At 44.1% G+C, this 19,328-nt stretch overlaps 1 protein-coding gene across 3 annotated transcripts in view; it reads left to right on the top strand.

Moving 5' to 3' along the window:
* The window catches only part of MICAL2 (microtubule associated monooxygenase, calponin and LIM domain containing 2), a 121,229-nt gene that overhangs the window by 5,666 nt on the left and 96,235 nt on the right, over positions 1-19,328 (top strand). For all 3 annotated transcript variants that reach the window (XM_064512983.1, XM_064512984.1, XM_064512985.1), the window contains exon 3: positions 15,285-15,642. In XM_064512983.1, coding sequence (XP_064369053.1) covers positions 15,379-15,642 — 264 coding nt within the window. In that variant the 5' untranslated portion in view covers positions 15,285-15,378. The remainder of the gene's footprint in view (positions 1-15,284; positions 15,643-19,328) is intronic.

Here is a 19,328-nt window from a genome sequence, read left to right as displayed (position 1 = left end):
GTGTTCAGGGCTTGGAAACAAGCTCCGTGAGTATGAACTACTGGCGCATAATTCGAAGCTGAGTTGACTGGATGTAACCAAATGCTTCTTGCTGTAATTGCACTTTGAAACAGTGCCTCGGTGCCGAGTCGACGTTAGAAGGTGATCTAGCAAATGCATTAAAAAGAGTGAGCTTTGCCTGCTGAACTAAGTATGTCCCAATAGTAAACCTGTTAAGACAAAAGAAACCCTCTTTCTATTGTTCTGATGGGATGTGTGTGTGAGGGGGAGAAGGATTAAGGGTGGTTGATTTTATTTCCTGGAAATGAATAACATACATTTTTCAGCGCATAAAGCGGATATTACTCAGTTTGTGACCTGCTTCCTAGTAGAAGTGTCTTGAAGTGAGGATCGGTTTAAATCTGTTGCCTGCATTCCTGACATACGCTATTATGTGATGCTGTCTTGTCACAGCGGCATGCAGTGTGCCACGAAGTATAAATAACCGTGCGTGTCAAAGGTAATTTGAGACAACGTGCCAAATATTTCATGAGGCGCTATCTCTCGTCCTGGGTACCTGGTATCTATTTGGGAGCAGGTGTCTGAGCTGGAACTGCAGCGGAGGGGCAGTGAGTAAGGTAATACACCCCAGGATATGCTGTGGGGCTGCACAGCCGACGTTACGGGTCAGGCACATCTTGTTTGTAACTCCGATGCTTCGATAAGTGGACAGCAAAATATGTTAATATGCACCAGGCCAACCGGCTTTGTGCACATTGATTTAAAAAAAAAAAAATATATATATATATTCAAGATAGGTATGGAATAGCCATGGGCGGGAGGTTCTTTATGCCTTGGGAGCACCGCTTCCCCTGGGTGGCATGGTGGGACGCTGACCTGGGGCAGGGCAGCCTCCTTTGCCCTTTGCCGCAGACGTAAGAAATCCTGGGAGTAAGAAAATCGCCCAAGGAGGTAGCAGCCGTCCCTTCCACTCTGGGGCAAAAACCCACAGTGGGGGAGTTTCCTCTCTGGATTTAAGTGTGAAAGGGGAAGTCATAAGGTCTTTATCTTCACTTGCTCCTGCAAAAATGCAAAGAGCAGGGTTATTTTCTTTTACTCGCTCACTTTTCTTTTTTTTTTAACCAAGAAAGGTGTTATGTTTTTTCCCTGAATAGATCCGTGTAGAGGGCTCCAGTAATATTTCTGATGGTTTTTCATGATAAACGCAGAAGCTTGGTAACATCTTAAGGCCTTCTTTATGTTTGTATTTACATACATGCCACTGAACATGTGTATAGCCACTTCTATAGCTACTATTTGACCTAACGACTGGACTGACTCTATTAGTAACGTGCTCGTAGAAGCCTCTTCAAGCTGAGTTATGGAGTCAGAATATTTGTCTCCCACTTGCAGTGCATTTGTCATGCATTAACACAGAGCAAAAGGAATTATACAGCTATTTAAGAGCACGGTGCAACACTACTACATTGCTCACAACACTTTCCTCTTACAAAGGTAGGTCCAGGGTACAACCTGACCTTCAATAAAGTACACAAACAACTTGACACCGTATTTGACGATTTTTTGACTCAGCTTTTTCTAAAGGAGCGTTTATTTACACCCTTCAGATGGTCAAATAAAGCAGGTAGTTCTACAAAGCAATGTCAATATGAAACTCTCGCCCTTTAAGGTGAGATTTTGTGTGGGGGGGCTGGTTTTTTTTGTTGGTGGTGGTTTTTTGGACAAGTAAACCATTCAAAAGGCCATAACTGGTGTAGAACTTAATAGGATACATCTTTCCTAAAGTGATTTGGGCTCCTTTGAAATCTCGGACTAATAGAATTACAAATATCTGCTTCTGGAGAATAGCTGTGTACTTATTTAAGTGACATTTTTAGGTCACTGTTTTCTAAAGTAAATAAAGGAATGGCGTATAATGTGAAACAGGCCTGTTTTTGCATCCAAGGTTTCATTTAGAAGTAAATATTGGTGCGATATATCACAGATTTTTTCACTCGAGTAATTTAGTACTCAGCCTGCGAACTGCTACTATTCAAATTATTTTTGGCTCTCCTAAAGTAGCGCACAGACAAGCAAAGAACTGTAAATCTTTCCTTCTCTCTCTGCCTGATGAGCTATCCTGTAGCCTATGCACTGGCCTCCATGCAAAGCTTATGGAAAGTGTACGTGAGGAAGAGAACTACTGGTACTTCTGCAAAGTGGAAGGCAGATGAACTTTCTTTGTTGCTTTATATGACTTTCCTTCTGGATATCAAAGGACTTTGCCAGGTTATGATCACTGCTTCTGAAGAGTTCATGAAAGTCTTAGTTGCATTTATTTTTAATGACTCTGTTTCTCTAATGAGAAAATTACACCTGTCATACTAAGAAGCAGCTCGTGTTTTCAGTCCAAATTTCTTTCTTTCCATATGGGTTTGGCCCATTGTTTAATACTTCATTATGATATTACGCCAGAAGTAGGGCTGAAATTAAATTTTTTAATTTTGAAGGAAGTGGTTAAGCCAAATGATTTTTTTTCTTTCTGTGCATGATGATGCCATTTCGATTTTAATGATTGTTCTGTTTCCTTGGAGGAAGATCTCCAGAAGAGAGAGTTTTCCTTGTCTCCACCAGGTCTAGGGAATTTAAAATGAAAACCAACTGATGGTTCTGGGCCTGGTCATTATCATTAGAGACTGATATTGACAACATAAATATTAAACCCTCTTGCCCTGCTCATTAAACTGAAGCAAAAAAGACAACATTGGTATTAAATATTTACTTATTTTACAGGGTTGTATTCACATGAATAATTCCTGTTGAGTATATTTGCAGTCACTTCTTATTTATTTATTTATTTATTTTTTCAATGTAGGATCTTGATTTCCAGTTTCCTCCCGGATGCATTTTTATTTTAAATAGGACATTCACAGTCATTACCCTCTGCAAACGGTTGTTTCACGTTTTGTGCCTTTTTTGCCTGTTAATGCTTCCTGGACTTCCTTTGCAGCGTGCCGGCTTTTCCCACGCCTGCAGGCACCCGTGGCCTGTCGGGGCTGGGGGGCTGGAAGCGGTGACCCTTATTGCCCCGGCGGTGGCTGAGGGCTGCCGTAGCGGAGGGCGTGCTTCGTCCCGCGCCGCAGCGAGTTTCGCTTGGCACGCCCCGGCGGGCGCGGGTCCTCCCCTGGTTTCAGCAGAGCCGTCTTCCCCGTGGTGCAATTCTGGATGACTGGATCTGTTTTACAGCAGCGGCGCAGTGTAATGATAACCTTGCCAGCGCTAAGGAGAGGTGGGAACGGCTGAGGTTTTTGCTTGCGTAGCGTGCTTAAGATGTCACTGGAGGTGTTCGGAGCTGACGTGGCTGGCGGGTATCGCTCGTGGTTTTGTGACTGTGGCGGGCTTCTGCAGGAAAGTGGCTAAGTGGCGGTGGGACTTGGGCCAAACCGAGTGCAAGTCGCTCATTCAGGTTTCTGCCTTTGCCTTTTCCTCCCCTGCTTTTTCTCTCCTCTAAGCCTATATTCTGGATTATATTCTGTCACCTTTTAACCTGCTGATGACTAACAGACCTCTGCCAGCGCCCTGCGGCGGGCGGCCGCGCTGGCCCGGCTCCGCAAGCGAAGGGCTGCCGCGAGGGAAAAGCGCTTGCTTTTTTTGCCTGATACTGTGCTGACCCATGCGGAAATGAAAATACTTAGGTGAACTGTCGTCCGGACGTGGCCATAAACTGTGTGCAAAGATGCCTTGGCGAAATATGTTCTGTAAAAGTTGGTTCGTAATTAGTTGATGCTGTGGATATTGGGAATCCAGTGAAAGTGCCTTCTGCATTTTTTTCTTCTGTAATCTTGCTTAGACTTGCTTCATTTATTCAAAGCGGCGTTTCATGTGCTCATCCTGTGAGGAACAGCAGGAGGGGTTGTAGTGGCAACTCGTGTAACTCTGTGTAACTTGCAACCTCTCCATGAATTTCTGGTCTCCTTCTTGTATGCAAGCATATGGCATCTTTCGTTTCAGTGGAGAAAATAAGCCTAGCATTGAAAAATCCTAGAATATTAGGAATAAGTTGTTCTGGATGTGATTGACTTACTGCATTAGGGCATCTGGCAAGCGAACACTTTCTTCGTTGCTGAGGCTTTTGCATTTTTTCGGCGTGCTGCATCGCTTCCCCAGAGGCAGCTCGCTGGCCGCGTCCGGCAGCAGGTGATGGGCAGAGGTGGAGGAGCCTCAGCTCGGCGCGCCGGGGCGGGGAGGGCTTCGGGTCGTGCAGTGGAGACGCGCCAGCCTACGAAATGCTGCAGGCGAGTTTCCTCAAAGGCCCCAAATTCCCGGCAGCAGGAGCCCTGGGAGATGCACGTGTAAGCCCAGTTGCTGCACCATGTCCTCGGATGCGCACAGGTGTGGGTTTTTGTGCGGTCACTTCCTAGCTCCGTTTCTTAAGGGTTTATAATTTGGAAACGCGTTGTGGAAATCTCTCAACTGTCGTACACACTTCCTTTATTCTGCTGCACTTTTCAAATTTTCTTTCTCTCTTTTCTTGGGCTGTTGGTTTGAGAGTTTTCTTTAAGCAGAATTTGGCTGTGGTGTGACTTGCATGCAAAAGGGAGCGTTGTGAGAATATTTTGCTTTGAGAGCTGATATAAACATGTTCCCTACTTCTTCCTCTCTGAAGTACTTCATTTGAAGCTTCATTTATATATTGAGACTCACTTTTTTGAGTGGGATGATGCGAAGTGAATTGCTTTGGGCAGGCGGCGCCCCGGCTCCCAGTGGATACCTCTGGCCTGTGTGCGGCTCCTCTTGTGTTCGATGACTGCGCGGCGCCGGAGGGTGAGCCGTGGTCACGTGCCTGTGGGTGCAGCGTGCTGAAGAACCTGTTCTTAACTTCAGTTGGGAATTGAAAGGGGAAATACTGTGATTTACATGCCTCATACTTCAGCTTTTTGCTTTGGAAGGTGTCATTGCTTTTCTTTGCTTTATGCTGTTTATCGTTTGTTCATTCACTTTGGTAATCTGAGTAGCAGTGCAAACAGTGTTTGGAAAAAAAATTTCATGCATCTCAAAAAACAAACAAGCAAACAACCCCCCCCCACCCCACCCCCACCCCACAACCCTAAGTCCTGGCTGGAAAGAGTAGCAAGAAGTGTCCAACAGCAGGTCTGAAGCCTGCTGTTCCCCCCACACTCCCAAGCTTTGCAAGGCCAAAAGGTAGTGAATGACCTTCTTTAAACACTTCCAATAAGGTGGTTTCTGCCAGTTTGGGTTTCCTCTGCAGCAGAGGAGTGAGTGGTGCTGCGTAGTGGTCTTTCAGCCCCACTGTCCACCGCTGCATTGTAGGGGAGGCTGCGGCACAGTCTGCAACACACATAAAGGCTAGTTTTGTGCTGTTTTTGTGGATTTGCAAACACCCAGAACACGCCGTAGTGAGCCCCAAGGATGTCCCACCTTTGAAAGACGGTGCAACAAAACCTCCGCCCTTCTGCACGTTCAGCTCTTAGGGCACCGGTTGCATTAGTACTTAATCACAAGAGTAATGCACCCTATTAAGGCATTAGCTAGCCCTTTTTTCCTGGAGAACTAAAGCTTGGTAACTTACATGTAGATAAAGGCCTGGTGGCACATTTCAGTGAAATATAAGCAGTACTGCTTATCTGCCCTGAGAAGAGAGGCAGAAATCCATGCTAGTGTAAAGCCAGAGAGAAGTGTAAGCTAATGCAAGATCTCCGGCTCATTGGCTAAACTTCTTGCTAAAAATTCTATTTGTAAAATGGAAAACTTTCACAGTGTTTCCTTTATGAATAGGTTACATCCAAAAAAATGCTTATCTCGATCCTTTTTTTTTTTTTTCTTTTCCCAGTCAGTTCTCAGTTTCTCCTTCTTGGTCTATATAAGATGTGGGAGTGTTAGAATTGTTTGAGCTGTACGTGAAGGAAGTGTAGTAGTGAAGTACACCGGTGGTTTGTTTTATGTAAGTGCATTTCCACGAGAGGATTTTAGGTTTTGTTTGATCAGAAGTTGGATAAAAACTTCCAAAATTTCCCAATATTTGGAAAAATCTGTGAAACACTCCCCAGTTTCCATTTTTGGAAACGCGGGTGCAGCACTTGGCGCGTGTTGGGCTGCGAGGGCTTCCCGGCTGCCGGGCCAGTGCTGTGGGGCCCTGGGGTAGGGGCAGCAGCTCCATGGGCTCGGACCCCCCCCGGGCAGCTCTGCGGGGCTGGAGCACCAGGACTGAGCTCCTGCACCAGCCGTTGGGTATCTGGCCGTCTTGCAGCGTCTGGGCTATGTTAAAGCAAAAATGCTTTGACCCAAGATGTTTTCATAAATCTCTTTCCTTTTTAAAATGTTTCTTTCAACAAAGCTGGCTGTAATCAGGACCTTGCTGTACCAGGCGCTCCGCAAATCTAGAACCAGTTAATCCCTTCTCTCTGAAAATTTCGACCTTGCTGAGAGTCAGGGCGCCCCAGCAGCCTTAGCTCTCTCTCTGGGTAGCTGTAGGAAGGGGAAGAAATCTTGTGTCTTTAATCTGCTCTGGAGCTACAAACATTATGCTCAAAGAAGCAGTGAATAATTGCGGCATCCATCATTTTAGGATCCCAGACAACTGTAGCCTTTGTAACATGTAACTTCGTGTTAATACATGGGAATGAAATGATTTTAATGGCCATTAATACATGGGAATGAAACACTTGTCTTAAAACTTTCTGGACTTTGGATGTCTAACATACCTGTTACGATTTTGTACTTACACATGCTCAACTCTTGAAATCACTGTTAATCTTGACTTTCAGATATGTGTGTTGATGTTGGCCAAAGCCTCCTTCAGATTGCATTTTTCTGTTTCAAAAATTTTGGGTCCTTTATACAGTAAAGCAGATGTTGGCACTGAATGACAGTGAGAAAAGTAACTTTTGAGAATTAGCTTTAGGAATACGTGCATTCCTAGCATGCATACCCACTTACGTGCAATGAAGTACAGGTAAGTGGAAAAATAAATTTTCCAGATGAAGGCATGACTAACGAAGAGTCTGATGATAACATCTTTTATATATGTAAGCACAGTTTATTGCATTTGTTAGGTGATTGGAAGCAAGTGGCCAGTGTTGCATAGAGGCTTTAATGTAAGAAGATGCATCCACCTCTTTTGACCTTCAATATTGTTGACAGTGCAGACCTAGTGGATATAAACCTCAGCCTTTTGGAACCAGGCTTTACTCTGTGTGTGATGAATAATTACTGTTAATAAGTGCTTTTTCAGTTTACACACTTCTTAGTATACTTTTCTGTGCTTGAGATGATGAATCATAATTTAATGCTATCTGACCGTATCCTCACTCGCCTTGTGAAAACAATGACACCAGATTGACGTCTCTTCTGTTATTGCTTAATTCTACTCTGTTTCCAGAGGTTCGTTTGAAGGGGCCGCTTCCTAATGTTTTATTCTCACTGTTAATTTTTTTCTGATGAATTTTCCCCAAATAATCTTTGAGATAAATTCTCTGTCTGCTGAGAGGATTTTTCTGCTGCAGAAATGGATGATGTTTTTGTAACTCTATTGGAATCTTTGTTTGGGTTTTTTGTTTGTACTTTGTTTTTCTTTAGTCGTTGGGAAGGCAAGGCTGAAAGAGGGTAGAAGTCATCGTGCACATTCTCTTCCAAAAATACTGCTTCTACTTTCACAAATGATGTCTCTTCTAATCTCTTCTGGTAACTATGGGTCCAGCTTACAAGGACAAAAAGAAGAAAACGGCTATAAAGCAAACTCATTAGCTTTTATTCCATTTTTGCACATAAATGTTTCCCAGCACAGAGTTTGGTGTTTAACTTCAATTTTCTGGTTTTCCACCACCGTCTGGCGGACCCTTCCAGGTGGAATTTCACAATTTTCCAGTGTCATTCAGTGGCTGGCGTTTGGTGAATTGACGGTAGTTTAACCCAAGAACCCATCATTAGCAAATGCTCCTTTTCTTTTTTTCCCCCATTTTCTTTCTTTAATTTGTTTGTGCTTCCTATGGATTTTGGAGTGACAGGTAACATTAATATTGTGACCAGCCAGAGGAAATACTAATTGAGTGCTAGCTTGTGTTTACAAAAATGATGACACTTGAACAGGACAATTAATTTCTAAAAGCATGTGTGTATATACATATGAAAATAGCGCTCATAACGTTTTCTTTCTTTGATAACTGGCAGTGCAGTACAGTCAGTGTTTTCGGCGGGTTCGTCCTGGTTGCTGATGCAGAGGTCGGATGCGTAGGTGCTCGGCACAGCCCTGCCGATTGCTCTGTCCCGGCCGGGAGAGCTCGGGGCCTGGCGACCTCCTGGGCAATTGGCACAACCCCGCTAACAAGAGGGAAACAGACTGGAGAGGAGCTGTATAACCAGGCATCCGCATTTGAAAATACAAGCTTTACCTACCTAAGAGGGGTTTGGGCATATATTCTGTGAAAATTAACATCAGTGCTGTTCCTTTTTCCCCCGAGACATATATAGGGCAATTTGCTTCAGCACCACCATCGCTTTGCTTTTTTGTTTAAAAAATGAAGCAAACATTAACTTCCTTTCTCAAAAAACATCCTGCAGTGAAAAGTCTCACGTGGATGTCCCCGGTTCTCGGGCTCCTCACTGCAGAGCTCCTTCTGGTGGCCCCCGCTGCCGTCCTTGGGCACGTCTCCGTTTGCCAGTGGCAGGGTCTCCTCCCAGGGCACCGTCCCACCTTGGCAGCCCCATTTTTTTTGCCATAAGCGCACGGTCCATCCCACTGCCCCTCCTTTTGCATTGCCCCGGTGCTGGAAGGAGGACTGACAAAATAGCATTTCCACGGTCGCTGACTAACACGGTCCGCGTGTTCCCGCTTTGTGCGCGCTCTTATTCTGTAGCATGTTCCCTTCCGTCCTTACGTCCCCCTGCGCGCGAGGAAAGCCCTGCTAGAGGGACGCTGCTGCTACGTAAGGCTGTCCGACGTTGCCTGACCCTTCTCATGACGTCCTGCTGGAAGTGGGAAGTCTGGTGCTGATGGGAAAACAACCCCCCACCGCCTAGTGTTCCTTATATCATAACTATTTTGCTCTGTGAGCTTGAAATTGTAAGTGTCACTGCAGGCAAAGATGGGCAGGATTTTCACAGAGCTTGAGGTCTGTCCATTTAATCCTTTTTCACTGACAGTATTCTCACAACATCATCTAACTTGAATAACAGGTACCTTTTCTTAAGAGGTGTGCTTACTTGCTGGCTGCTGTTAAATTCCTTTTGTTTTTTCCTTTTTCCCTTTGCTGTCGTAGTCCCAACCCAGAACATCAGCATAAACTTTCTACAGTTGTTTATATTGTGTTTCAGTTCTCCTAGAGCAGAACTGAAAAATTTCCTTTCTTGTAACCAGTCTAAACAAGAGTCAGGTCTTAATATGCTATTTATGCATGACATTAACCCTTAATGAATGTGGCTTAATCAGCTAAAGCTATCTTTGAAGATATAGACTATATGGAAATTTGGGACTTTTTAACAGAGGTTTTAGCACCTCTGTTAGAAAAACTAGTTGTTAAATACTCTCACTGCAAGCTTTCCTTTTCTGAAGCCGCATACTTTTTTTGCATTTAATTGAGTATCTAGGAAACTCATGAAGCAGGGTGTGGCTCCCAGCAGTCCCTTAATTTGGTCAATTAAATTCTAAATTCTGTAAAAACTATATTCATCTTGAAGTTAATTATGTTGTCTGTGATTCTTCAACCTCTGAGTCCTCGCTGTGCCTCTTTGAGAAGGCTTGCATATATGGAAATGAGCGGGTATATGGCAGCTGGTAAAAAGAAAACAGAACCAGTACTAAGCACTAAGATTCATCGCCTGATGCCTGAATCCTTGAACAGTTCCTGGAAAAAATGGTCTGCCCTGGCAGGTGCTTTTGCTTTATGAACTATTGTCTGTCCTTCCTACTTAAGAACTTGGTTTTTGGAAAGCATAATTTTTAGGCAAAGAAACTGAGTAGATACCTTAAGTTGCATGAAGTAACTTGCACTTTGGTTACTAGTTTATTAACCATTAAAATACTTTCTTGAATCCGGTATAGGCACATACATAGTTAAAACTGGAAATAAGTCCTTATAAGAAATCAGCAATGGATTATTGCTCGTTATGAGTATTGCCACTTTGAACTGGTTCATGTTTTCCCTAGCCCACCTCCTTGGAGCCTTTCGGACCTGTGGCAAGCCCACACGATTGCCAGGTTTGCACTCGGTCAGTAGTTTGCCAGCTGGATTGTTGGTCTGAAATGCTTGTGCGTGGCAGAGCGAGCCTGGGGGGGGTCGCGGGGCAGCACCGGGGCGCAAGCGGAGCCGCACGTCCCACGTGTCGTCTTTGAAGGCACAGTGCGTGGAACGTGGCTTAGTCTGCGTTGCAGGTGAATTCCTGCACATAGGCGATTTTATTTCATGCTTCCTGTGAAGGTATCTGAATACTCTTTTTGGAAGGCGTTAGCGTCCTTGCTGCGTGTGCTTCCAGCTGTATTATGTTACGGGACGGTTCCAGATGTGGCAGGTTAAATCAGCACAGCAGCACTTGTTGGAAAGCCTATGTTTGAAATGTTTCATATAACTTCGGCAAAACAAGCTGATAGCCGCGCGTACGGTAACCTTGTAAGTTCAGAGGCAGCGAGTGTCTCGGCAGGAGCTGTTTCGCATTCCATGCTTGGCCTCAGAAGTTATTTTGCAGGAGTTCTGTGGAAGTCAGCTTTCTGTAAAAACACATAAAACTCATCTAGCTGTTTATAAAGAGATGGTTTGTGAGGCTTTGTTCAGAATTTTTGTTCATTGATGTTTCTCTTAGGACTGTGCATCTTAAGAAATGTATTTTCTGTTTCTTACCAATAGAAAACAAGTATTTTAAGCAGATCTACTTTTATATTTGAACTAGTTTTATAAGCAAAGCAAGGGAGAGCTCTAGTTGTTACCAGAATCCCATTAATTTTTTTTTTCCTATTATGTCAGTTCTAGGAAAACATGCAAAGAAACCAAACCACCAACAAGCTGTTTCCTCCAGATAGAAATACTTCTATTTAAAATGGTCAACATGAAAACAAAGTGCCTAATGTGAGTAGAAATGAAGCTGAAAAGCCTAGAAAGTCCTGTAATGCAGCCAGTTGCACTTGCATTGCTATTCAGCTTTTAGACATCTGACAGAGAAGAGACAGCAGAAATACTGCAGTTTCTAGTGATGAGGAAAGTCCAAAGTAAATGATCACTACAGATGCTGCAGAATCCATGCTTTTGTTTCTGCTGTTGTTAACCTTAAGCAAACAGTAAATGCATTGTATCCTGCATGCCTGACTAAAGTCTTAATAAAAGAATTTACTCTCAGTAAACATGGCAGAACTAGGGCTGTATTGAAAATGGCATCAGGATTAGTGGTGTTGAAATGCGAGGAATTTAATTCTTTTCCAATCTCCTTGAGGATCATGTTCTCAAATATTAGAAACGGAGCACTAAGGGACTGAGGAGGGACTCAGAAGTGCTGTGAGTTTGAATTGAAATTAAGTTTTCTCTCTACAATGGGAAAACTAAACTGAAAGAAGAAGTTTCTAACTTTTGAGCATGCTACTCCAAAACAGTGTCAAGAAGCACTTGACATGCTTCTCTTGTCAAAAGTTAGTCATTTTCATTTAGTGACACCTGTATTTCAACTTTATCGCTTGCTATATCATGTTAAAGGGCTTCATGCCGGCAGAAGTGAACCAGCTCGGTGCATCGATTTGAGCAGCAACTGTTAGTAGAGGCATTTTGTTCGCTGTTCTCAAAACTGCCTTTAGTAAAAGAGTTTTTCACTGAAGGAAAATCCTGACGAAGACTACAGATACTTTACTTTCATATACAGACATGTGTGCGTGCACTGTTATTTTAACTTCTACTATCTCTTCTTCCTTTCTCCCCTGCCTGCCTTTAAGCTTTACTGGGTTCTTCGCTTTCTCCTTGGGCAGCCACCATGGATGAGCAACGCTTCTCAGGCTTTCCTTCGTCGGGCGTTGCAGTTTGCCCCTGGTTAGGGGCAGAAGGGAGGTTGGGATAACTTACCATGGCGGGAGGAACCATCCAGCTGCGGCCTCCTGGTGCGCCTTGCCCGGCGGCGCTCCGGGGTCTTCCTTAATGCCCGAGGCGTCGAAGGGAAAGCCGCCCGCTGCTGTGCGCTCGGCACCCGTAAAACGTGGGACGTCACGCGGCGGTTTCCTGCTAGCTGTGCATCTCATCCACGGCTGCCAAAATCCACAAGTGCTTCGGCTCTCACTTAAAAGGTCTCTCTGTCCGTACTGCTTCCAGCTCTCCAGTTTTCTTGTCTTCCATGGTCCTAAATTGGTTGTTGGGCTACAGCACTTAAGTACATTTTCAAATAGACTTCACTGTATTTTTGAGTGGTTTCCAGAGGAAGTTCACTAGCCACTTTCACGAGCACAGATCACAGCGTCAGCACCAGTACTTACCGTGGTGACGCTTTCAGATCCATATTTCATCCCCAGAGTGATCTATTTAATGAAAGTAGGGAATGGTTAAGTGGTAGTACTCTAGGCATGGTTTGTGCACACCATCTTTTCTCCTTTCTCCTCGTGATGACCAGCCTGTTTTCCCCTCCTGGGAGGTTCAGATATGGCTCTGCTCTCTCAGCTCTTCTCTTCCTTCCTTCTTTGCTGCATGGAAACCGTTGAGGCTATAAAAGTATCTCTTCTCTGTGCACAGAAAATAAATTAACTTTAGGGGCTTGTGATCAGACTCTGTTATCGGTTATGCCAGAGCTGACTTTTAGAGATATTTGTGTTATATGAACATGATGATAATCTTGTGGTCAGCTAATGAAAACAGTGGAGAGTATTGTTCTATAGCTATTAAGTCATTCAAAATCTTTTGCGGTGGTGAGGTAATAGTGATATGAGGCAACACTGATGAAGAAAATCTAATCTCGCTGCCGTTCTCTTAGCTGTGGTGTCCAGAGTGGATTATTTCACTGACACTTCCTCACTCAACAAGAAGCTAGTCATAATTAGTTTGAGGCAAAAGAGGAGTGCTTTGGTTGTTCTGTGTGGTTTTTTTTTTGTTAAGCCCTTAGGCAGGTATTGAAGTCATATGACAAAGTAAGTGTTTATCACTGATAAACGTTTTTTTTCTATTTCGTCCTCAAATCCCAGAGTGCCTATAGATCACGCTGTTCGAGCCACGTTGTAGCATCTTGCATAGTGCTGTTGCTATCTTTAGTTGCCTCCCTCTTATAATAGAACTCGTGTGTAAATCTTAAATCCAGACATATATTTTAGCTTGATTGCAAGCAGTCTGTCTGCTTGGCAGTCCCCTCCCTTTCCCGCTCCCCCAGGACCTTCTGGATCCCTCAGCCGATTTCAGGCCAACCCAGAAATAGCCAGGAAGCGCTGCGTTTTGCAAAGCTCGGGGGGCAGCCGGGGTGGCCGTGCTCCCCGTGCCACCTCGCCCGTTTTGGGGGTCTGCTCGTCCTCCTCGAGGACTTCCAGCTGGAAAGGGGCTGGGGATCAGCAATGCCTGTGGAGTCAGTGGGAGCTCAGGGCACTCGGTTTCTTGAAAAATCAGACCTTTGGTGAGTCAGGGCATACAACATGTTTGTGCTTTTACTTCACGAAGCCCTTCAGAAAAGGGCATGGAGCATACTATAAATGAAGAAGTCAGAGGGGAAAACAAAAATTTCCTGACTTATTGTTGGCACAAAGTATTTAATCATGACATTTGGCCTAAGAAAATGTACAGACTCTTAAGTGCTGCCAGCTTATTTTACCCACAAACCAGCAACAGAATGATGATGTGCACACAAAGGTTATTTTGAGCGTAGCCAGGGAATGCGACTGTTCCAAATGCTTCCTTGTTTCTTCTCTCAGGATCTCTTTTAATATGTTGCATAATATTTTTCTGTATTAGAGGATTGTGAGATAGACATGGTAGGTCTCTGCTTTACTTAAATACACTGGTTATGTTTTCTCTTTTCTTCTTTGAAGGAAATGCAAGCAGAGAATGAGTAGTTTGTGAACAGTGTTAAATTAAAAAGCAAAACTTCAAAGGCCCTTCTAACAATTTATTCTAAAACTATCGTCCAACAGATGACGTTCCAAGTAAAATAACTAATTATGTGGCAGGTTAGGCAAGCATTGATTTAGTTCTTGATTGCTTAGACTGGTAGCTAATTCTTCAATAGCGAGAAGAAGAATATATGACTTAAATCTCTGGACTTGAGTCCAGATGGACCCTCTTCTGAGGGCAAGTTTCTACATAACCTGTAATAATTCTCTTGAAAAATGCGAAAGCTACTTGGATATTTTCTTTGGACCTTGGCTGACTATTTCAGACACTCCCCGTTAGAGAACAAGGGTGAAGCAGGATAAGGGAGTGCCCCAATGAAACTATTTCAGTTCTTGCAAACTGATGTTAATTTAGAGTATCTTTGCTCTTACAGAACATAAGGGTTTTTATCTGGAATATCAGACACAATTTGACGGTGATCATATTACTAGGAAAAGATAGTGGGGCTTAGTGGGCCGAACATCACTACCTTAAGTCTGTAGCGCATGACAAGCTAAGACTCCAAACACATAACTCTAGCATTTAGCGTGTAGAGATAAAATTCCTTTCCGTGCACCGGAGCACCTAACTCTTTCTCGTTTTGGCAAGAGAGTTAGAAAAGGGGGAGCTCTCTGTGGTTACTTGTTTTCTGTTACTTCAGTTCTGGAGTAGCTTGTGATAATGTTCCTGCTTATCCTGTTTTCTGCATTTGCTCATGGCAAAAGGCCCGACTGCTTGGGCCAATTCTAAATTACTTTGGCTAAACCCTGCTCCTAGCTTGTGTAACAGGAGAAGTTTCCCTGGAATAGTGTTAACTTTTGGCTGCGTGTTTCTAAGGATCCTTAAGACCAAAGCATTACTGGAGATGTACTTGCTGTGACTTAGGTGACTTAAATTCTGGTTAGGAAAAGCATCTGGCTGTTTGTTTTGTCTTAAATCTATTACTTAGCGACTGTCACTGAACAAAAGTTAAGAAAATCCTCAGGTTCTAGGGGAGGCTGGTTGTTGTTGAAGCAGTAGACTTGAGCATGTAGAGTTTTCAAAGCAGCCTCTGTGAAGTGCGTGTTATGGCAATGCAGGTATGTTGTATTGGTTTTTAAATGCATGCATCTTGATGTCATTGCTAACTTTATCTTGCACCTCGTTGTTTGGCCATATGCTGTATTTTCGTGTTCATGTCGGCTATACGTGCGGTTTGGGGGTTTAATTTCATTAGGCAGAACCTGCTTTAATGTGACCTGTATTTGTCTTTTCTAGGAGTAACATGCTTGGAAGCGCTTGGTAGTGTTGGTCCCCTGCACCCCGGCACAAGAGCTCCAGCTTAATCCTTCTTGCACGCTGCTCTCAGAACATGGGGGAAAACGATGATGAAAAATACAGTCAAGCCGGCCAGATATTTGAGAACTTTGTACAAGCTTCAACATGCAAAGGTACCATTCAGGCCTTTAATATTCTCACTCGCCAACTTGAATTAGACCCTTTGGACAATAGAAACTTTTACACCAAACTGAAGTCAAGAGTGACAACGTGGAAGGCCAAAGCTTTGTGGAACAAGCTTGATAAAAGAGCGAGTCACAAAGAGTATAAACGTGGAAAATCTTGTATGAACACTAAGGTAAGTGTAAAAGTTCAGTTTTGGATTTGATAGCTGAGAACCTTTTAAACTTGTTTTTCTGCAGAAGCAAGGTTTCTACTATTGCACACAACATGCCCATTTATGCAAGCCTGCCCTTAATATTCTTTTTGAAACTGTGTCTGATATCAACCCGTTTTGACAGATTTTCAGGTGTTTTTGTTCCTCAAGTTTTGTGGAAACACAGAGCAAGTAGAGAGGTACCAAAATCAATCATTTGGCTTTACAAAATGCTTCAATAATGGCAAAAAGAATTTGCTATGCCTTTTTAGATATCAGATGTAAATTCGTTCATTCGAGGCTCCCAAGAACTATTTGCTTTATTAAACAGAATTTTGCAGCGCGCAAGCCATGCTGTATTGAGCAGGTCGCTTGTTTGCTGCTTGGTGCGCTGTCCGAGAGCAGGGGTGACCAAACGTGTTTCAGCAGCACTGCTCTGTGGGAAGTGCTGGTTGGAGACTTGGGCATCCGTCATTGTCACTTAGCGTCGGCTCCGGTTGCTAAACAACAGCAGAAGAAATTCCTTTTTCTATTTAAGGATTTTAATACTTTGCTATGATTGCTATTTCACAAGCGCAACTTCCGTAATTGCTGTGTGGTTGCTACTGAAGGAGGTGGCCTACTTGGCTGTGAATGGGACAGGAACCGCTGTCGTCCTTAGCAGAACAAGCACTACCGTGTTTTGGTAGTGAGAGCCGCTGAGCGCTAGTATAAATCTTGTTGTTAAAACTGTACAAAATACTTCTGCTACTTGTTCCATCTGTTCTGTGATTGATCGTTTTTAGTGGCTTTTACTCAGAGCAGCTCACTTATTTGTGGCCAAATTACAGCTAAAAGTTGCCTAAAGAAGATCCAGTTTTAAGAAGCTGGTGGAATGTACACAGGTAGGACAGAGAGGAAGGGCACCCCATGGAGTACTTAGACCTCAAACCATGGAGGATTTTTCAGTTAAAACTATCATTAAAGTGTTACGGACTCAGCAGAAGGGCAGTATTGAAAGTTTTTTTTCTTCTCGTTTTCATCATTGAATTGAGACTTCTCAAAGGCATCAGGGAAAAGGATACCATATTACCTTCAGTACCTATAGTGTGTCTGGGGTTTTGTTTTGTTTATAAGCTCCCTATTATTATTAACTTTTCTGAGGTAATAAACATTTCCTGGTTGCCTCCCGCTTCTTTGTCTGTTTGCTTTTTCCATCCCTTTCTCCCATCACTTCCTTTTGACCTGGGCTTCCTCCCTCCCTTTTGTTCTTTTGAAAAGGCTCTCAAACATATGTCACTGACCATCCTTGTGGTGGAAACAGATCAGAAAGTCAAGTAATGAGGAAGTGTCTGCTGATTAATAAATCATGAGAGAGATTCCACATTATTCCCCCTGCATACAGCCCCAGGTCCAAATTTCCATCGTTAGCTTGAGGAAGTATTTGCAACACAAGCAATTTTAAGACCACATGTGAGATATAAAAATGAAGCCCTGCTCTCTGAAGTGTGACACTACAAAGCAAGGGCCTGTTTCTGCAGAGTCTTTCAGCAAAGTGATTAATTTTTATACAGGGTGAGAAGACTCATATAAATTAGTGGGTGCATAAAGGGCAGCCTGTGTAAAGTTTTACAAGGCTGCAGAGCAAGAGGCTAATCAACACCTCCTGCAGTGTTGGAAGTATGGTATTTCTGCTCTTCAAGAGTAAAGATTTATTTTTAGTGGTAGGGTGCAAGTATCTGCAGATATTAATGGACGTATCTGTGCTGCACACACGATCAAATGCCAAATGAGTATGGAGTATTATATATGGACAGCGTGTGTATAGATACTCCATGAAGTACTTACGGGTGTTCATTATGAAGCCGAGCCTGTACTTCACTGTGTCATCATTGATTTAAGGAGAGAAATATGAATCTGAAGGCTGCGGCAAATGCACGTGGTGGGGTGGTGTGTGGGCTCCGTGAGGGTGTCTGGCAGGCATCGCTCGCGGGTGAACCGCCGTCTGCTGCGAGAGCCCATCCGTGCCGCGTGGGTGAGAGGAGGCGTGTTGGGACGGGACGGCAGGCTCCCTGATGGCTGCCGCGGTGCGCACTGGCAGCCCGACTTGCAGATAAGGGGTTTCCAGAAATGCTAGTAGCCCCCAAAAAGGGGGGGGCTGGAGACTGTGTAGAGACTTTGGGCTGCAGTACACATAGCACCGTGGCCCTTTGGTGCAGCCGGTGGTGGAGGTTTGCGAGATGGTTTACTCCCTGCTGCGTATGCAGGCTGCTGTTCGCAGTAGTGGTGTGGGCGCGCTGGAGCTGAGCTGACAGCGGAGCCTGCGCTGGCGGCTGTGGGCTGCCCAGGTGGATGGACTGTGCCCCGGGGTATCCACTGGAGGAGAAGGTTGGGTTGAAGTCAACCAGCTGCAGTAAAAACCTGAATTGTTAAAGCAGGTTCACAGAATGGGATAAGTGGCTTTTTGTGATTGCAGTCCCGTAAACAGAGCTGAGGTTGCTCATAGGCGTCGCCTGGGGGGAAGGGGACTTCAGGCTTCATCAGAAGTGGTGGCCGTGAGCGCAAGGCCGTGGCAACTCGCAGGTTTTTTCAAATGCTGCTTTGCAGTTTGTCTGGCTTTCTCCTTGCAATCTTCCCCAGTCTTTGCAAGAGAGAAAACGCCATCAGCATCTAAACTGCTCTTGGTCTTTTTTCACAAACCCAGAATCTGTTGCCTCACCCAATAAGTGGTCGTTTTTCTCACAGGATTCAAGAGTTGAATGCTGTACTTGTTGATTTTTGTACTAATAGACTCTTCAGCCGCACTTAACTTACTCTCATTATAGCAATAATATACCCGGCAGTTTTCTGCATACAGAACGTGCCTCTGCAACTGAGTAACGATAATCCTGTGTCTTTACTGCTCCTGAAGAACGTTGCCAAATACGGCTTTTAAAGTTTCTGCAATGATAAGATTTTAAGCTGGATGAATAAAAACACTTGAACAATTTTGAAGAAGTTCAAACCCACTGCTGTTTCAGAGTTGCCTTACTGAGTAAATGGACATTGTTTTCTCCTTAATTTTTCATAGGAGAAACCAAAATAAAGATACAGCTTTCCAGAAAGTTGGGCACAAAATTTGGGGCAGAACAGTTTGGTTGAAACTGGAGGAGTCATCTGTATCAAATACATACTCCCTTTTGCCACAGGCTTGTAAAATTAGAATGAGTACTCTTCAAAATAGCTGTTTCTGGAGCTGCTATTTGCTCAATTCACCTGTATTGCAGAAAAACAGAAGTCTAGTTTAGGTAGCCAAAACTGTAGAAGTCATTTTGTGCTTTTTCCAAATAATTCATGAAAGAGAGCACAGATTTATTCTCCTGGCAGAGTTTGTGTCTCATGTTCATCTTTTGCTGGTCAGTGCCGAGTAATGTGCTCAGAATCCGTGGTGATGCTTTACCTGTTCCTGGGATGAAAGACAGCGCGACAGGCGGGGACGACTGAAGGTTAGTCTCAGAAGCGTAGTTGTTAGCTGTCTCGGTAGGCGCTAGCTTTTCTCTCTGGGTGTACCCAGTTTATGACGACTGTACTGCCCGTGTTCCTAATCCCCCGGAGGGGGGTAGTGGCCAGTTGCTGCGCGTGCCTCTGGGTTTCCGAGCGTTGCCCTGATGTAGCCCCTGCGCTGGGCACTGGTCTTGGGCACAGGGACC

The sequence above is a fragment of the Dromaius novaehollandiae genome, chromosome 5, assembly GCF_036370855.1.
Source record: "Dromaius novaehollandiae isolate bDroNov1 chromosome 5, bDroNov1.hap1, whole genome shotgun sequence".
In the NCBI taxonomy this organism is placed as follows: Eukaryota; Metazoa; Chordata; class Aves; order Casuariiformes; family Dromaiidae; genus Dromaius; species Dromaius novaehollandiae.
Note: the sequence above shows the minus strand (reverse complement) of the source record. Positions and strands in the feature narration are given on the sequence as shown.